The sequence below is a fragment of the Diabrotica virgifera genome, chromosome 5 (genome assembly GCF_917563875.1).
Source record: "Diabrotica virgifera virgifera chromosome 5, PGI_DIABVI_V3a".
Taxonomy (NCBI): Eukaryota; Metazoa; Arthropoda; class Insecta; order Coleoptera; family Chrysomelidae; genus Diabrotica; species Diabrotica virgifera.
Genome location: NC_065447.1, coordinates 193,353,664 through 193,372,161, shown reverse-complemented (window position 1 = coordinate 193,372,161; position 18,498 = coordinate 193,353,664). Strand labels below are relative to the sequence as shown.

The following is an 18,498-nucleotide window of genomic DNA, read 5'->3' as shown; positions in this document are numbered from 1 at the left end:
CGAAAATTTTTATAAGTATTTTTCGTTCAAAACGTCTGAGCTTTTCTTTGTTTGATTTGGTCATGGTCCACGTTTCGCAACCATATGTTAGTACAGGTCTGACGATGGATTTATAGATTTTGATCTTGGAACTTCTTGTAAGATTTTTTGATTTTATAAGCTTATCTTGTGCGAATAGACAGCGATTTGCTGATTGGATTCTGTCTTTTATTTCTTCATTAACATCGTTTTCAGCTGTGATTACGGCTCCCAGATACTTAAAACGTTGTAATCTTTCGAAATTGAAGGTGTTGACCGTCACATTTTGTCCTATCCTCTCTCTTCGTGTCGTTCTATTTATACACATATATTTCGTCTTCTCTTCATTAATCCTCAGCCCTACTTCGCTTGTTGCTTCTTCCACCTTGTTGAAAATGGCTTTTTTGGATAGGATGGAGTCTCCAACGAGATCAATGCCATCTGCGTATGCTAGTAATAACTTGGGACCTTGAACCAATAGCAGTTCTCTTTTTATTTCGGCCGACCTCATGGCTTTCCCTAATCTCTCTCTTTTGTCGTTTCCCCATTACTGAGGATCGTGATTTCTTCCAATATTCCTAACAATGTTTCTCCATTGGTTCATCTTCAGCTACTCTAAGAGCTTCGCAGAATGAGTTTCCAGCTGAATGCTTTATTTGGTCAGACCATCTAGTTGGTGATCGTCCTCTTGATTTTCTCCCCGGAACCTAATACAAGGTTAAAAAGTAGTGGAGATAACGCATCACCCTGTTTGAGTCCACTGTTGAGTTCGAAGCTGCCATACAGTTTATTATTTACACGTACTTTTGATATTTCACCCTCCATACAGACTTTAGTCATCCGAATGAGTTTCTTTGGTATTGAGAACTCCGCCATGGCATTCCATACTTGGCTTCTTTCTACGCTGTCATATGCCTGTCGTAAGTCTATGAAGAGATTGTGTATGGGTCTGTTATAGTCCCATCCCTTTTCTAGAAGCTGTCTCAGCGTGAATAGTTGATCTATTGTGGATCTGTTTGCCCTAAAACCGGCTTGATATTCTCCTAGGACATTTTAAGCATAAGGGGTTAGTCTACTAAGAATGATGTTTGAGAGGATTTTATATGCCGTGTTTAAGAGTGAAATTCCTCTGTAATTCGCGCATTTTGTTTTGTCCCCTTTTTGTGGATGGGCACTATGATGTTTTCCCTTCATCTTGCTGGTATCCTTTCTTCTAACTATATCTGTGTTATTGGTGGATTTGGCGATGTTGTGTTTCTCCACCACATTTCAGAAATTCTGCTGGTATCTCGTCCGTACCCGGCGCTTTGTGATTTTTCAGCTTAGTTAAGGCCTCTCGGGTTTCGTCAAAAGAGGAATTTTCCACGGGCATGTCTGCTGTTATATAGATCTCTTCTTTGTGCTGTTCTTTCTGTATGATGTTTAGAAGGTCCCTGAAATACCCTTTCCATTCTTCTGTTAGTTCTTTATCGTCGATATTATCATATGGCCTTGTATTTATCATATAACCTGTCTTTCAGTGTATGGATATAATTGGTTCTATGTCCTCTTTTCTCAGTGGATATTGCTTTATAGAATTCTCTGGAGCCTGGTTTGGGTCGGTTTCTCTCCATAGCTTCATATTTCTCTTCATAGTTTCTTTTCGGCGGTCGTCGTATTCCTTTTTACTTTTGTCTGTTTGTAGTTGTATCCATGCCTTCTTTACTGTTTGTCTATTTTTCAGCTGTTTCCGACATTCATCCTCATACGATGTTTTTGCCCTCTTCTGCCTACTCCTTCCAAAGATCTTGTTAGCTGTCTTGGTTATTATTTCGGCAGTCGTTTCCCACAGCTTTTCTATATCATTGTAAACTGTTTCAGAGTTCAAGGTTTGTTGAAGTTGTTCTATATATTTTTGATGTTTCTCTGTGTTCTGCATTTCGCCCATGTTCCATTGTGAGTTCATTGTTGTTTTGTTGTATTTGTGGCTAGATATTCTGGATTTGACTTTTGCTCTGACTAAGTAATGATCTGTGTCTCCGTCTATTCAAGATGCAGTAGAAATAAACAAACTAAGACAAGTTAAATGATACTAGGAGCACTCCCGAGTCATTAATTACAATATATATACATTCTAGATCCTAAATAATGATTTCCAAAGATTATACTTTGTAAATTATGATTCGGGAGTGCTTCTACTAGTACCTATCTAACGTGTCTTGGTTTCTTTCTTTCTACTGAATCTTGATTGTAAATTTAGTATAGGATGTTAAAGTAGATCCAGTAAGCAACCAATGCTTGTGCCACTCTGCATCTGAAAATACTTATATAAGGGAAAACTTTAATGTAATAAAAGCGTTTTGGTAAAATTGTGGGTTGTGGGTTAGGCCACTATTATTGCTCTGATAGCCTTAATTATAATATTCAAAGCATGTTTGATAATGATGGTAGATACGAGTACATTTTTTTAATAAATTAAGAGTTGGTATATGAAAATGATCCCGCACATTTTCATATTCTATTTAAAAATATACAAAATTCTATTTTTACAAATATACGAAATTTACTAGGTTAACGTATGGGTTCAAATGCATTTATGTATTAAGTTCAAAAACTAATGTATTTCTACGTGAAAGTAAACTCATAAATTAAATATATTAGCTGTAATCTTACCAACATCATCTTACCAACATTAAAAGTTTTCTACGACAACGCTTTTTATTTGGCAATCATTGTTTACAGTCTATATTTTCTGAAAAGTGGAATCACTTACAATATACTATATTATCGTGTATAATTTTTCGTTAAGGGACAAATATTTCCATTATTTTTTATACCCAGCATTGGTATACATTGGAGATAATTTAATAAGAATCACAAGAAAATCCTATCAAAATGATTTAAAAATACATGCCTGGCCATTATGGATTAAAATTGCGAAAATAGAGAAAAAAAAATAAAAAGAAGTACCTAGTTCATGTTTATAGCTAATTAGATGTATATACAACAAATCACAGAAGGCATTATATTTATCATAACTTTAAGAACACTATGATCTATCTAGAAATGTTTTTAAGTTAGAATTATTTGTTATTCTACGAGCGTTAATATTGGCTCACCAATTCTTGGTATACTAATACACTAACTAAAAAATAAACAAAAAGGCAAAAATAATGTGTGGCAAAAAAATTTGGGTCAAATATTTAGTCAGCTTTACCACTCTGTATGGTCACCCTTACGTTTTAAACGGTCATCAATTCTTTGTGGCACAGTACCTACTAATGTTTGGCACACATCTGGTTGAAAGTTATCCTGAAGCTTCCTGAACTTTACCCTTTAATTAAGGAATTCTGCGAATTAGTGTAGTTCAAAGATGCCAAAGAGTCTCGAAAACGAATATTCGTTTTCTGCAATCATAATGTTCGGATTTCGCTGTATGTCAGGCTTCGTCATCTTGTTGAAATATAATTCCCCCATTATCATCCAGCTTCAAAGGTCCGCTGTTGAACATAGGCATCTTCCTTCTATTTCCAACCCTATCTATCTTGCGCCGCCCTCATCCAGTTTTTATTTAGCCTTATTAAATCGTCGCTCCATCTTGTCGGCGGTCGACTGACGCTTCTCTTTTCTTCCCTTGATCTTCATTACAATAACCTCTTTGTCCATCGGCCATCTGTCATTCTGGCTATGTGTTATGCCCACCTCCATTTTAGTCTGGGTATCATTTCAATGACGTCAGTCACCTTGGTTCTTCTCCTGATCTCATCGGTTTTTATTCTATCTCGCATGTTATTCCTAACATGGACCACTGCATTCTTCTCTGTGTGACTCTCAAATCCCCCATATAACAGTTGAATTTTATTAATGGAAGTCACTATTTCTTCTTGTAAAATACTTTTCAGTAGTTTTACATCGCTTATCATCATTGACAGTGTCGTCAATGAGAAGGAGATGTCCAACTCATTAAGGGGACATAAATCCTCAGACTATCACAGATACCGGGAACTTAACCTTCCCTTTGAGGCAAGAACAATTCTTATTTGTGATATTATTGATTATTGAAATTGTGATATTCTTTCTCTGATCGAATTACTCTACTTCATGTATCTCTAACTTCTTCTTCACGTGCCATATCAGAATTATCCGACGTTGGCCATCACCATTGCGAAGGCTTCAAGATCTTCTGCAATATTGAATGATTGTCCTGCGTTTGATATCTGAGTCCATTCACGAATGTTTTTTAACCAAGAAACTTGCTTTCTTCCTACACCTCTACGGCCCCCTATTTTGCCTTTAAGGATCAGTTGTAATATTTTATATCGACTTCCCCTCACTATATGTCCCAGATAAGACATTTTTCGATGTTTACCAGTCTTTAGCAGTTCTCTATCTTTGTTGACCCTCCTTAGTATTTCTTCATTAGTTTTTCTTGCTGTCCAAGGTATCTTCAGCATATACCTTAAACTTAGATTCATCACTCCAAATAACTGAATCCTGTTGATTTTGAAGCCAGTTTCGGTGCTTTTTTGCTCATAAAAACTGTTTATTTTGTTTATTTGTAAGAAGTAGTGTGGTATTTCTTGGCTTAAAGAGATACGTATGTATAGGTTTGAATATTTAAGATGAAATTATATTTCTCACATTTCCTTGGGAAATGCTAAAATTTTGAGTAATTTTATGTGCAGACAACCCTTTCCGATAAACACTCTACTAGATAAACACTAAACCTAGATAAACACTTTCCGGGAACCATTTTGACAAGTTACTAAATTAAGTCACCCATCCAACATCATAAATTATTCATTAAATAAATACAGACTTGATCATATAATTATCAGAAAAAAATTTTATTTGATAATTAAAAATATTTATCACTGATTGGGTCATGGTCCAATTATTTATTTATGTAATGGCTTTGGATTGCTTGAGCCATTCAGCTGCAATAGATAATAAACACAATATCATACAATAAACACTAATAAATATTAAAATATTAATTTTTTGTCACCACGCAGACATAAACCCGGTTCTACACCTGGGAGGTTTAGGCCCTCTTTATTTTTTTTTTAAATTGTTATTACCTTTGTTTACCTCATTTTTCTTGTTTTTAATACCATGTTTTTCTCCTTTATTTTAATATTACATTTTTGCTTTTTTTTATTTTTTTCATCTAATACCTTTTTCGATTTTATATATTTTATTGTCCTTCACATAACATTTCGAACATTTGTACTAATGGTAGTGGCATTTTCTGGCCGCTGATCACAGTTTAAAGAAGAAGAATAAGAAAAAAGAAGATATCAGTCTTCTTGACACGTGACGTGCGCACATCACTGTTTTTTTTCTGTGCGCGGCTGATCACACGCGTGTTAGAAATAATTTTATAAAAATTGTTAAAAAGCGTTTAAAATGCCAAAAAGGTGTGATGTGACATCAAAGAGTGATTGTTTATCCCGAAAGCGGCGGAAATATGAAGAGTTACAACAGAAATTGGTAAAGTTGAGAGAGGCAATGGATGAAAAGGACTCAGGTATTTATATGATATTTTTTTAATTTGCTTATGGTAGTTAAATTAAATTTAGCGTGAATAAATAGAGCAGCTATATTTGTTAATTATTTACAAAGTGACAATTTTAATCAACTTCAAACATGGAGTATTTTATTTTGTTGTTATCAATATATTTTTCTGTTGCCATAGTACCTGTTTTTCGCCATCTTCCTGTTCGAATATAAAACAGGCACTATGTTGCCGGACTGAACGGGTTTTCCTGATAATGTTTATTTCGTAGAAAATGTGTTAACATAAATGACATGCAAAAACGTCACATTTTGCAAAGAAAAATTATATTGTTTGTCTCAATAAAGGTGCCTTAAGGTAGCCCAAAGTAATACAGACTAAATAATTAAGGATGTAACAATAAATCAGAGGGTACTTTTAAGTTGCCCAGAAAATCTTTATGATTATTTGACCTGCTTCTATTTCTCAGAGGCACTTTATAGTAGCCCAGAAGTATAGAATGGAATATATTTTTATTTAACTAATTTTACACATTTTACTTCGAATTTACATCACAAGAATAGCAAGTTACTTACACAAAATTTGTGTTTGGCTTGTCTTCAAACAATAATACTAGGGGAGCGGGTATTTTTTAATAGCCCAGAAAATCTTTATGATTTATTTGAGATGCTCCTATTTCTCAGAGGCACTTTATAGTAGCCCGAAGTATAGAATGGAATATATTTTTATTTAACTAATTTTACACATTTTACTTAGAATTTACATCACAAGCATAGCAAGTTACTTACACAAAATTTGTGTTTGGCTTGTCTTCAAACAATAATACTAGGGAAGCTTTTTAATAGCCCAGAAAATCTTTATGATTTATTTGAGATGCTCCTATTTCTCAGAGGTATTTTATAATAGCCCAGAAATTTAAAATAGAATACATAATATTTATTTAAATATTTGTTTGTACATTTTACCTTGATTTCACTTTTCAAGCGTAGCAAGTTTTAGCATACACTAAATTTTTGTTTGGTTTTGTCAAAATATTAAAAATAATATTACAGAAACCATTGTGGAGGTGCATAGCCCATCAGTTTCACTAAATAATACAGAAAATGAGATCCAATGCAATTTGAGCATAACTGAAGATTAGCATATTTTGAGCATAACTGAAACATAATTGAAGATTTTAGGGCAAGTGAAGATCTACAACCAGCAGTACTTATTGAGGAGTCACAACAACAGACAGAAGATTTTTTCATTGGAGAGGTACCTAAACAAAAACAATCTATTTCTCTAAATATGATTAACTTAATTGGGGAAGACCAATTAAAAACTAACCTTAATGCTTCTGAAATGTTGCCAGATGTAGCAAAAAGGCTAAACTATTCCCTTTCCAAAGGCTTAGACAAAAGTATTGTGGGTAAACTTACAGAAAAATTCTTACCTGCTACAAACTGCGAAAGACTTTGCCCACCTCAGTTAAATTCTGAGATTTTATCTGCCATAAAAGATAAAAATAAAATTAGGGAAGATAAAGACTTGCAAACTAGGCAAACAATTTTAGCTGCAAGTATTATGTCCCTTTATAAAGAGGTCGAATTAGGATTAAACGAAAAAAGGAATATCGAAACAATTGCCAATTCCATAAACTTCAATATAGAAGTGTTTTATAAGATGTCCTTGCACAGAAGATTTTTGCTCAGTTCTTCATTAAATTTAAAATTTAAAAAATTATTAGACGAGCAACCTATAGATAAATATTTATTTGGAGAGAATTTGATTGAAATGTTGAAAGAAAGCAAATATACAAGATCAGCAGCTTTTCAAGTCAGCTCTATAATGAAGCCCCAAAAAGCCACTTTTTATCCGAAGACCGCGCCACAACGCCAAGCTGTTTTTTCCACTGAGCATCCAACAAGAGTTCTTCCAGAATCTAACAACTTCAATCAGCAGAGTTTAAACTTCAATCCAGCCTCGAACAGATCAAGATTTCGACAAAGCCAGTACCCAAATCATCCTCAACCAACATCGAGATACAAACAGTCGAGCAGACAACAGCACCAAAACCCAACCAGAACAACCAGGAGGTCATACTAAAGGTAAATAAAAAATCAGCAGAAAATGTGGCTAATTATTTTAAAAACCGGAAAAAGATTACTTCAGACAACAAAGTTTTAAGTTGGGTCCAAGGTTTTAATATTTTATTTAAAACAACACCGTCTCAAGAGAGAGCACCAAAAGTTTTTTATAGACCCAAGTGAGTCGTATGATTTAGCTATAAAGCAATTACTTAATAAGGGAGCTATTTCTTCTTCTTAGCATACAAGAGAGCAATTCCTTTCTTCATATTTTCTAGTGCCCAAAAAGACGGAAGTCATAGATTTATTTTAAATTTAAAACAGTTAAATTGCTTTATAGGAGCCCCACATTTTAAGTTGGAAGACTATAGGTCAGTTCTCAAGCTCATTTTTCAAGGGTTGCTTTATGGCAAAAGTAGATTTACAAGATGCCTATTTTGCTATTCCTCTTCATGAAAATTAAAAAAAAAAAAATATTTAAAATTGGAGTACAAAAATATTCTATATCATTTCAACTTCTTACCATTTGGTTTGAATATCTCGCCTTTAATATTTACGAAAACCTTAAAACCAGCCTTAAACAATCTAAGAACAAGAGGCTTTACTTCTGTCATTTTTTTAGATGACACTTTACTGATTTCAAAATCATATTTAGAATTTAAAGAAAATATTGTTGAAACTTGTTCTATGTTTTTTCCTCCTGGGATTTACTATAAATAAAGAAAAAGTATACTTTCACCCATAAAAATTATAACTTTTCTTGGTTTTACGTTTGATTCTAATAAAATGATATATTTTGCACCTGCTGACAAAAAAGAAAAAATAATTAATAGTATTCAGACCATCAAAAATAAAAGTACATGTACGATAAGATCATTTGCAGCTTTAATCGGTCAGTTGGTAGCAGTTTGTCCTTCAGTTAAATATGGAAAATTATACTTAAAAAATTTAGAAAAAGAAAAGTGGCTTGCTCCTTCTAAAACTAATAGTTTTAACACAAAAATGACTATACCTAAATACTTGTAAAACGATTTCAATTGGTGGTTATATAACATACCAATTAGTGAACAAAATATAAAAGAATCTGATTATGTACTTGAAATATTTTGTGATGCATCTCTTTTAGCATGGGGAGCATGCTGTAATGATAATAAAACTGTTTTTGGAGTTATGGACAGCGAGAACTACATATAAATGTACTTGAGCTATTGGCAGCATATAATGACTTGAAATCCTTTTCCAAGGAATATAGGAATTGTAATATTTTGCTAAGAATAGATAACACAACAGCTGTATCTTGTATTAACAAGATGGGGAGTGTGCAATACTCTAATCTTAACAACATTTGCAGATAAATTTTACAATACTGTGAAAATAGAAATTTAAAAATATTTGCATCTTATATCAGTACAAAAGGAAATATTATTGCTGATTCAGAGTCAAGATCTTTGAAAATAGGAACAGAGTATTCTTTAAGTGATATTTGTGTTAATATCATTTTTAAACAGCTTCATATTCCAGAAATCGATTTGTTTGCCACATATCTTAACAAAAAATGTACAAGGTATGTATCTTGGAAACCTGACCCCGAATCGGAGAAAGTTGATGCCTTCACTCTAAATTGGCATGGATTAAAATTTTATGCTTTTCTATTCCATCTTTTACTATTATTCCAAGAGTTTTAGAAAAAATCATATGTGACAAAGCAGTAGGAATTGCAGCCTTGGTAACCAACCTTTGATATCAGGCAAAAAGATAATTTTAGGACCTGATAAAAATTTAATTTTGAACCCTTTTAGGCTTCCATATCCGGGACACCAACATCTTACCCTGAATATCGCATGTTTGTCAGGCAAGCTTTTTTAAGAAAAGGTATTCCTGAGCATTCCATCGCAATTATGATTGCATATATTACAATAAAAACACTAAATTTATATGATACAGTTTTCAAGAGATGGTGGAGGTATAGTATAGAAAAAATATGGACCCTTTTGCTTATGAATTATCAAATATTATTAATTTTACTAAATATATCGTAGATCAGGAATATACATATAGCTCTATAAAGATCTGCATTGGCATTGATAATAAATATACCAGAAAATCATAAAAACATGTTTAAAAAATTTTACAAAGGTATATATAATCTCAAACCTTCATTGCCCAAATATCAATTTACTTGAGACCCTCAACCAGTATTATTTTATTTAGAAACATTATTTCCTCTCACAGGTCTTTCCTTGAAAGAACTTACTTACAAACTTGTAATGTTGATTGCTCTGACTACAGCTCACAGGTTGCAAACCCCATCCCTAATAAAAATTAAAAATATTTTCATGGATCAAGATAAAATTGCGATTTTGATACCAGATAGGATAAAGACTTCTTCGAAAATTAAAAATCAACCTATTTTAAGATTTCTCTATTTTAAAGAAAAACCACAGTTGTGTGTAACATCGAATTTATGTCACTATTTAGAGATTTCTAAAATCATTCGTCCTCAATCAGAGGACAAGTTGTTTATAACAATAAAAAAAAAGAAACATATAAAGCAGCATTTACGCAGACTTTGAGTAGATGGCTAAAAGATGCTTTAAAATTATGTAACACAGACACCAATATTTTTAAAGGGTATAGTGTTAGACAAGCATCTACGTCAGCAGGAGCTAGAGCTGGATTAAATATAGAAACTATTAGAGAGACGGCGGGAGTGAAGAAAATTCTCAAGTATTTAATATTTTTTATAATAAACCTCTAGCACAAGATTACGGACTATTTGCAAAAACTATATTGTCTGTTTAGTCCATGTATGCTTCTGCGTTTGTTTATTGTTTGTTATACGTTTGTAATTATATGTTTATGTTATTATTATTGCATAATAACATTAATGTTCTTATTATTTACAAACATTACTCTTAATTGTTCTAATACATTCACTCTTTTTTGTAAAGTTCCTAATAAAAAAAAAATGTAAAGTATCGATTTTTGGATTGGAATGTAGTTTTGTTTAATTATCGCACAATATTGCTTAATCTTTCAACAGCCTACCATTAGTACAAATGTTCGAAATGTTATGTGAAGGACAATTAATTGATTGGTTGACTTACCTGTTAAGGAAGGACAATCATAATTGTCCTATCTTACATTTCGAACATTTGTACGCTCCCTCCCTTTGATTCTTTCGAACCCACCCGTTTTTGTGCGATCAAAATAAAAAAAAAACAGTGATGTGCGCACGTCACGTGTCAAGAAGACTGATATCTTCTTTTTTCTTATTCTTCTTCTTTAAACTGTGATCAGCGGCCAGAAAATGCCACTACCATTAGTACAAATGTTCGAAATGTAAGATAGGACAATTATGATTGTCCTTCCTTAACAGGTAAGTCAACCAATCAATTAATTTTCTTTGTGTTTTTTTTCGTACATTTTTTCAATACCAATTTATATATTTTACAGGGAGGTAATATTACAATATTAGGGTTAACACAGCTAACTTGTATACTTCCTATTATTGCTGAGTGACAATTTATATCTAAAAATTTCCTATTACGTTCATACACTTTTCCTAACCTTCCCATTGAAAATGGTCCAAATAATTTGAGCTAGACATTTCATTTTCATTCAAATTCATATGAGCCTTTTTATACTTACAAAAATTGAAAAAAAATCTTCTGCGTAAAAGGTACAGTGGAACCCCGATAAGTCAGCCCCCGATAACCTGATAACCTTTTAACCATTTTAACCATAAAAATGTACATATTTTGTAATATAATATTTGAGAGATAATGTGTATTTGTGTAATTTGAACTGTGCAATAGTAAAAATGACTCATGGCAGAGCGACATTCATTGCCTCGGAAATCGGAAACAATAGGCACCTGTTTCCTTTAAGTATTTATTTCAAACTGTCTTAGCATTGTTTAAAAAAGACTAAAAAGAATATTTAAAAAATTCTTTTTTAAACAATGGTCTTAGACTTAAACAAAAGTAAGATCACTGTTCTTAAATAACATAATATCGTTCCGATTGTGACTGTATTGTGTGTAGTGCAGTCTTGTATTGTTCGCTTCCGTTTGATTAGGTTGGTGTTTGCGTGTTTTTAGTAATTTCGATGTGTACTGTGCATATATATTTCATGTTATTTCAATTATAACGGAGTTTATCTATAAGTATACCGTATTTTATGAAATTTACCATATTCTTCGGCTAACCCGGATTTTCGATAACCTGGACCGGCCGCGGTCCCGATTAATCTGAGTTATCGAGGTTCCACTGTATATTTATTTAAAAAACCCCAAAAAAGGGCTACAAATACAAAACAGAACGTTTTCGCTCTAAAGAGAGCATCATCAGTGTTCTTTGCAAGCTCTACATGCTAAGCCACCAAAAATACATGGGTTAAAATGTTATATGCTAAATCTTGACGATTGATGAAATTAATAAGGATACCCTAAGGCATTATTTAAGTTTCCACGATGCACGTGGGTTGTTGAGTCGAATTCTCTGTCTTTCTCAGAGCCAGTTGGCTTTCACCTTCCTGCGAAAACGTTATGTTTTGTATTTGTAGCCCTTTTTGGGGTTTTTTAAAATAAATATACCTTTTACACGGAAGATTTTTCTTCAATTTTTGTAATTAATAGTATACAGCCTGCTACAGGAAATTCTTCCTTGTGGATTTTTGTACTTTGTTGTCAGTAATACCAACGCAAACATTAACAAAAAAGTATATTTGGAAGTGATAAGAGTTTACTTTTACAAGCGAAAGTTTTCTTTTTAATAAAATTAAAATAATATTAAAAATAAAACTTTATTGGGACCAATTTTCAGAAAACACATTCGTGGTTTCTAAAATTTGCAAACCAACGAATTGTTGGAGCAAAGAAAGCCGAGGGAGATCCAAAGGTTGCATCTCACTTCTCGCCTGTCCAGCGCGGTAAAATTCCAACGAAAAATTTTCTTGCATATTCAGATAGGAGGAACACTAATATAAATAAATAAACATTTCGTTGAAAAACGAAACAACAGATTGTTCAGTTCGTTCAGAGAACGAGTTAAGTTTAATACTCACATCAGCTAAAAAGTGAAGTTTGTCAAAATTTTGGCAGGCAAACAAAGCTTCAAATAATAATGCGGCCGGTCCCGGTTCTAAGTTTTCACAGGTACCAGGTTGTTTAAGCATTTTCACTAGATTATCCAGGGCTTCAGATTTATTCCACAAATTGTCCTAGAAAAAATATATTATTATACATAGGAAAAAGATTAGCCATAGCTAAATTATAACCTAACTTCCATTTCATTATAGTGTGTAGTTTTAATTTAAATTTATCGACAAAAAATTTGTAAATAATAAAAATATTGGATTTCATAACAGCTGGAACTACCTATTCAAACTTTTACCAGTAACCATGTCATAAGATCTATACTATGTGTGTGTGTCTGTGTTTAGATGTATGACCTTGGTTTGAACCAATTGTCCTGCTCAATTTTTTTTATATTATCTTTTTCATAGTCACAATTTCCTAATTTTAACTGATATACATTATATTTTCTAATAAATACATACAAATATTACATACCTTACATTAAAAATATATACTAATATTAAATACTATTACTAAATACTTATACTAGACCACTAATGGATATTAAAATATTTTTTTTTAGCGCTAAGACCTAAACCCGATTTAACACCTCGGAGGTTTAGGCCTTCTTTGTGATTTTTTTTTGCTTTTTTTGTGATTTTTTTTTTGTTTTTTTATTTTTTTTTTATATATATATTTTTGGATTTTTTTTATATTCTTTTTAATATTAATTTTTATATTTTCTAAGTAATTAAAAACATTTTTATACAAATTTATATTTCGTGTACATAGAATGGAATTTAAATTGGTGGGGAGAGTAACACCTACTCTTTTTAGATTCTTGTACAACTGTTGATTCAGCACCTGGAAGTTTGCGCAATCGAAAGTCATATGCTCTAATGTACCCAACTCCCCTTAAGTGCAGTTTTGATAAGTGGCCAACCCTAGTTTATTTTTGTGGACTGGATATAAACCATGTTTTTTCCTTGCTCTATTTAAGGTTTTAATGTAGTGCCGATTTGTAGTATCGCTAAACCACGGTTTTCTATAAATTTTTGGTTGGATATCATGAAATCTTATACCTTTAAGAGATGTATCATATTCCTGTTGCCATTGCTCCATTTGTTTTTCCTTAAACCATTGTTGTAGATCAGTGACTAGCATTAATGGTTCTTCTATCGTTTCCCCTGTTGTAGTAGCACCCTTGGCAAGTATATCCACTATTTAAATTAGTCTATCCACTATCCAAGATCTATACTATGTTGAACCCAAAAAAATTTGCAGGACTTAATAATTAGTGCTACAATTCTGAAAGAACTTTCGTAAAAGGGACTGAGGTATTTATTTGACACAAATATACAATGATGTTTTAGGCTATGGGAAGACAAGCGACAATTTACAGCGCTGTAAGAGCAGTAAAATAAAGCGGCAAAAATAGGTCCCACGGTGAGTGTAGTGGATGACCGGACTGAGCTGTAAAATATCGCGCCGCAACATAGCAACATAGGATGGGACGGGACCCATTTTTCGCGCTTCATTTTACTGCTCTTAAAACGCTGTAAATTATCGCTTGTCTGACCGTACTCTAAGGTCAACGAACTTTTTGATTTTGTGGAAGGTAGCACAAATTATGCTAATCTCTAATCTAGGAAAACTTATAGCAAACAACATCCTACAGCCTATAAGCAATTGCTATGGCAAAATTACTAGAAAAATTACTTTTAGAGAAAATATAAAACCAGTTCTGAAATCAAATCAATTAATTCCTAAGCATTAGTTTTGATTTAGAGCGAAACATGCCCCATCGAACAAGTGCACTAAGTTATAAAAAATAGATATTTATATAAATCCTTTGAAAATCAAGAATACTGCTCTGCTGCCTTTGAACACATCGCCCAAGCCTTCACAAAGTTTAGCACGATGAAATATTATACAAAATTAGAAAAAGTTTACCGAACAACATTTTCCTTATCCTCAAATCTTACCTTCAAAATAGACACTTTCATGTAAAGTATCAAGACAAACACACAACTCTACACCAAATAAGGTCTGGCGTACTCCAAAGGAGAGTACTTGGTTCGATCCTCTGTATCATTTACACAGCTGATGTTTCCACCAGCACAAATATAACCATTACAAGTATTTAATGTCTGTTGTCTGCTTAATAGCTTTTTTTAATAAATCAATTGTATTTTGAACGAAAAGAAAATATAACTTTTGGTATATTTTGTTAAATGTACATTACAGATTGAATATTCACCCCTACAATATTTTTCTGGAACTGATTTTACTATAAAATTAAAATAAGCTAATCATAATAATAAAGATTTATGTTCATAATGGGTAAGTTACCATACTGCCCTTTAGAAAACCCCTCTTCGGTCATTTTACAAAAATTGTCTATTGTATGTAAAAATACAATTTTATAGACAAAAATTGTCTATAAAATGTAATATTATGAAATATAAATATAGTTCACAGCAAGTATCTAAAGATTTATAAAACTGCGAATATCAAACTTAATGAATTAATGGCAAGGACCTCAAACGTTTTATTGATATGACGTCACGACCAATGAGGACATGTTTTGAGCTTATTGCTACAATTTAAATTTTCTCTCGATTTTAATCGTTTTCAGGGGAAAAACGAAAGACAAAAACAACTTTTTTTCTTTGTTATAAATATATTTTAAACTACGTTCTGTTGTGATTTGCATTTTCTTCAAATTTAAAATTTTTGCAAGTTCCCTATTGTACAATGCTGTACAACTACTTGTCACGTATTTTTTTTTTTTTTTTTTGAGTGAATTTGATGGCCTTGGCCGAGCCAATTAGCCAGACATTTTGTTATTTTAAAAACAAACAAATTTGATTTTTCAATCAGAGGAATTTTTTCTGTATTTCTAACTCTAAATACATAACAAACTAACATTATTATCTACAATTATTATCTAAATAATACTCTCTTTTGGTTGTTCATTTTTTTTTGTAAATTTTTATTTTTTTTGTATTTTTTTTTGCATTTTTTTTATATTGTTTATTTGTTTTTTTTTTATTAATTTTTTTATTGTTATTTTTTATAAATTGTTTTTTTTTACTACGCTAAGACGTAAACCCGATTCATCCTCGCGGAGGTTTACATCTTCTTAGTTTTTTTTTTGCATTTTTTATTTTTTTTTGTTTTTTTTTGCATTTTTTATTTTTTTTTTGTTTTTTTTCTTTTCTTTTTCTCTTTTTTTTTTGTTCTTTTCTTTTTTCAATTATAATATACAATAATTACTTAAATCTACAGGATTTAAAACAAAATAACAACAAAACAAACATGTTTGTTTTGTTTTAACAAACATGCCTGCTTTGTTTTAACAAAATTTCTTAAATACAGGGTAAATTTTATTGCTACAATCTATATTTACAATTTTTGATATGTTCGTAAATTGTTTTTAATATATTAATCTCTTCAGAAAAAATCAAATTGTTCAGGTAGACGGGAAGTGGAATTTTTAATATATTAAGATTATCATAAAATTTGTTTATATTTACTGATTGATGTGAACATTCGAGGAGAATATGTAGTAGATTACCTTCTTTTCCACACTCACAGTTAGGTGACTTTGTGAGACCCAGACTGTACATATGAAGGGGGGTAAGAGCATGATTACATCTCAATCTATTTATAACTCTTATGAAATGGCGATTTGATACAGAATGAAACCATCTTTTAATGGGAATTTCAGGTCGCATTTGTTTGTAATTACTACCAGTTCTCGTGTTTCGATAATACCTTTGCCAATTTTCTTTTTGGTGTCGTCTACTAATAATATCAATATCCGAAATGGGTAGTAAGTTCATGGGAAGTTCTTCGCCTATTTCTAGGGCGGATTTGGCTAGCCTGTCTACTATTTCGTTACCCCTAATGCCTGCGTGTCCCTTTATCCATGATATAATGATGTTTTTTCCTAAATTTGCAATTTTATTATAAAGAGTCATAATTTCCAGTTCTATATGATTGAGTTGTTGGTACTTATGTACGTTAGTTAGTCTATCAACGACACTCTTACTGTCTGTAAATATTATGCAGCTATAGGGTTCGTTACTAAATATGTGTCTTAAAGCAAAAAGTATCGCTATCATTTCAGCGGTGTATATCGATGATTCACAAGGCAATTTGAATAATTTTTTAAATCCACTTTGAATATTGATTATTGCACATCCTACTTTGTTTTGTACTTTGGATCCATCTGTATAGTAAAACTGATAATGTGGCCATTTATGAAGTATAAATGATTGAAAAACGGCTGGATTTAAATTAATATCCATAAAAAAAGTATTAATTTGTTTTGAGAAAATTTCTTCTAGTATATGGGAATACATAGGTGAAGCTTGATTTTCATAAGTATAGAAAGTACTTCGGTATTGAGATATTTTCAAGTAACTATCTACAAGAAGGGGACATTTTTTCTTTGTCCAATATTTATGAGTTAGATCTAAAATTGATAACTTATGTATATCCTGCAGATAGTTTGTATTTTTTCCTATAGCTCTAGTAATAAATTTATCACTTAAAAACTGTCGTCGAAATTCCAGGGGTGGTTCTATCGCCTCAACTTCCATTACATTAACGGGTGTAGACTTCAAATATCCAAGACAAAGTCGAAGACATTTATTTTTTTGTATTTCTAATTTATTCAAATGTGTGTTTGCAGCAGTTCCATACAGATGACAACTGTAATCGAAAATAGGACGAATCATAGTACGGTAAAATAAAAGTGCTATATTTGGATCGGCACCCCAATTAGTTCTACAAAAGGCTCGTAGAATATTCATTGCATTTTCAGACTTTTTTATGATATGATGCATGTGATCCTTCCATAGAAGTTTTCTATCCAAATAAGTACCGAGATATTTTATACAATTTTTAATAGGATATTGAATTTGACCTACTGCCAAATGACCTTGTGGAATTTGACGATTTCTGGAGAAAATGCAAATTTCTGTTTTAGATTCTGATATTGCTAAACCAATATTTTGATAGTGATTAAGAACAGCCTTAATTGAGACATTAAAATTATTTTTACATATATCCAATGATTTGTGGGATGTGTAAACTACTACATCATCAGCATATTGAATAATCTTTGTTGTGCTATTAATACAATTTTCTAAATCAATATTATATAAAATATATAACATTGGACTTAATATGCTACCCTGTGGTAGTCCTATATTTGTAAGACGTGGAGTGGAGATGGAATTGTTGATTTTTAAAACCGTCCATCTATTAGTGTACAGTGTCCTCAGAAATCTAGCTAAGTTGATGGGAAAACCAATGTCTACTAGTTTTTTATACATAATGTCCAAATTAACGGTATCGAATGCAGAAGAGACATCTAGAAAAGCAGCCATAGTATACGCATTATCAGTAAAGTTTATTAGTATAGATGAGACTAAGGAAGTTATCGCATTTTGAGTTGATTTTGATTTTCGAAATCCATATTGAGATTTTGGGAAAATATCTTCTTGCTCTAACCAGTGTTCAATTCTATTTTTTATTAATCTTTCTAACGTCTTTAGGAAGCAAGAAGCTAGGGATATTGGTCTATATGAACTATAAGAATTTTCTGGTTTTCGAGGTTTTTTAATAGGTATTAGAATATATTCCTTCCAACTCTCTGGAATTTGTGACGTGTCATTCCAAATTTCATTAAAAATATGTAATAATGATATTTTATATTGAAGTGGTATATGGTATATCATGGAGTATGAAATATTGTCTTTACCTGGAGCACTGCTATTTTGTTGACTAAGTACTCGATCTAACTCCCACAATTTAAATGG

General features: G+C 31.8%; 1 protein-coding gene across 1 annotated transcript in view; it reads right to left on the bottom strand.

Annotated features, from left to right (window-relative positions):
- Nucleotides 1–18,498, bottom strand: part of LOC114341755 (uncharacterized) — a 262,233-nt gene that overhangs the window by 124,674 nt on the left and 119,061 nt on the right. Inside the window, exon 7 of the mRNA XM_050652139.1 lies at nt 12,652–12,807. Coding sequence (XP_050508096.1) covers nt 12,652–12,807 — 156 coding nt within the window. The remainder of the gene's footprint in view (nt 1–12,651; nt 12,808–18,498) is intronic.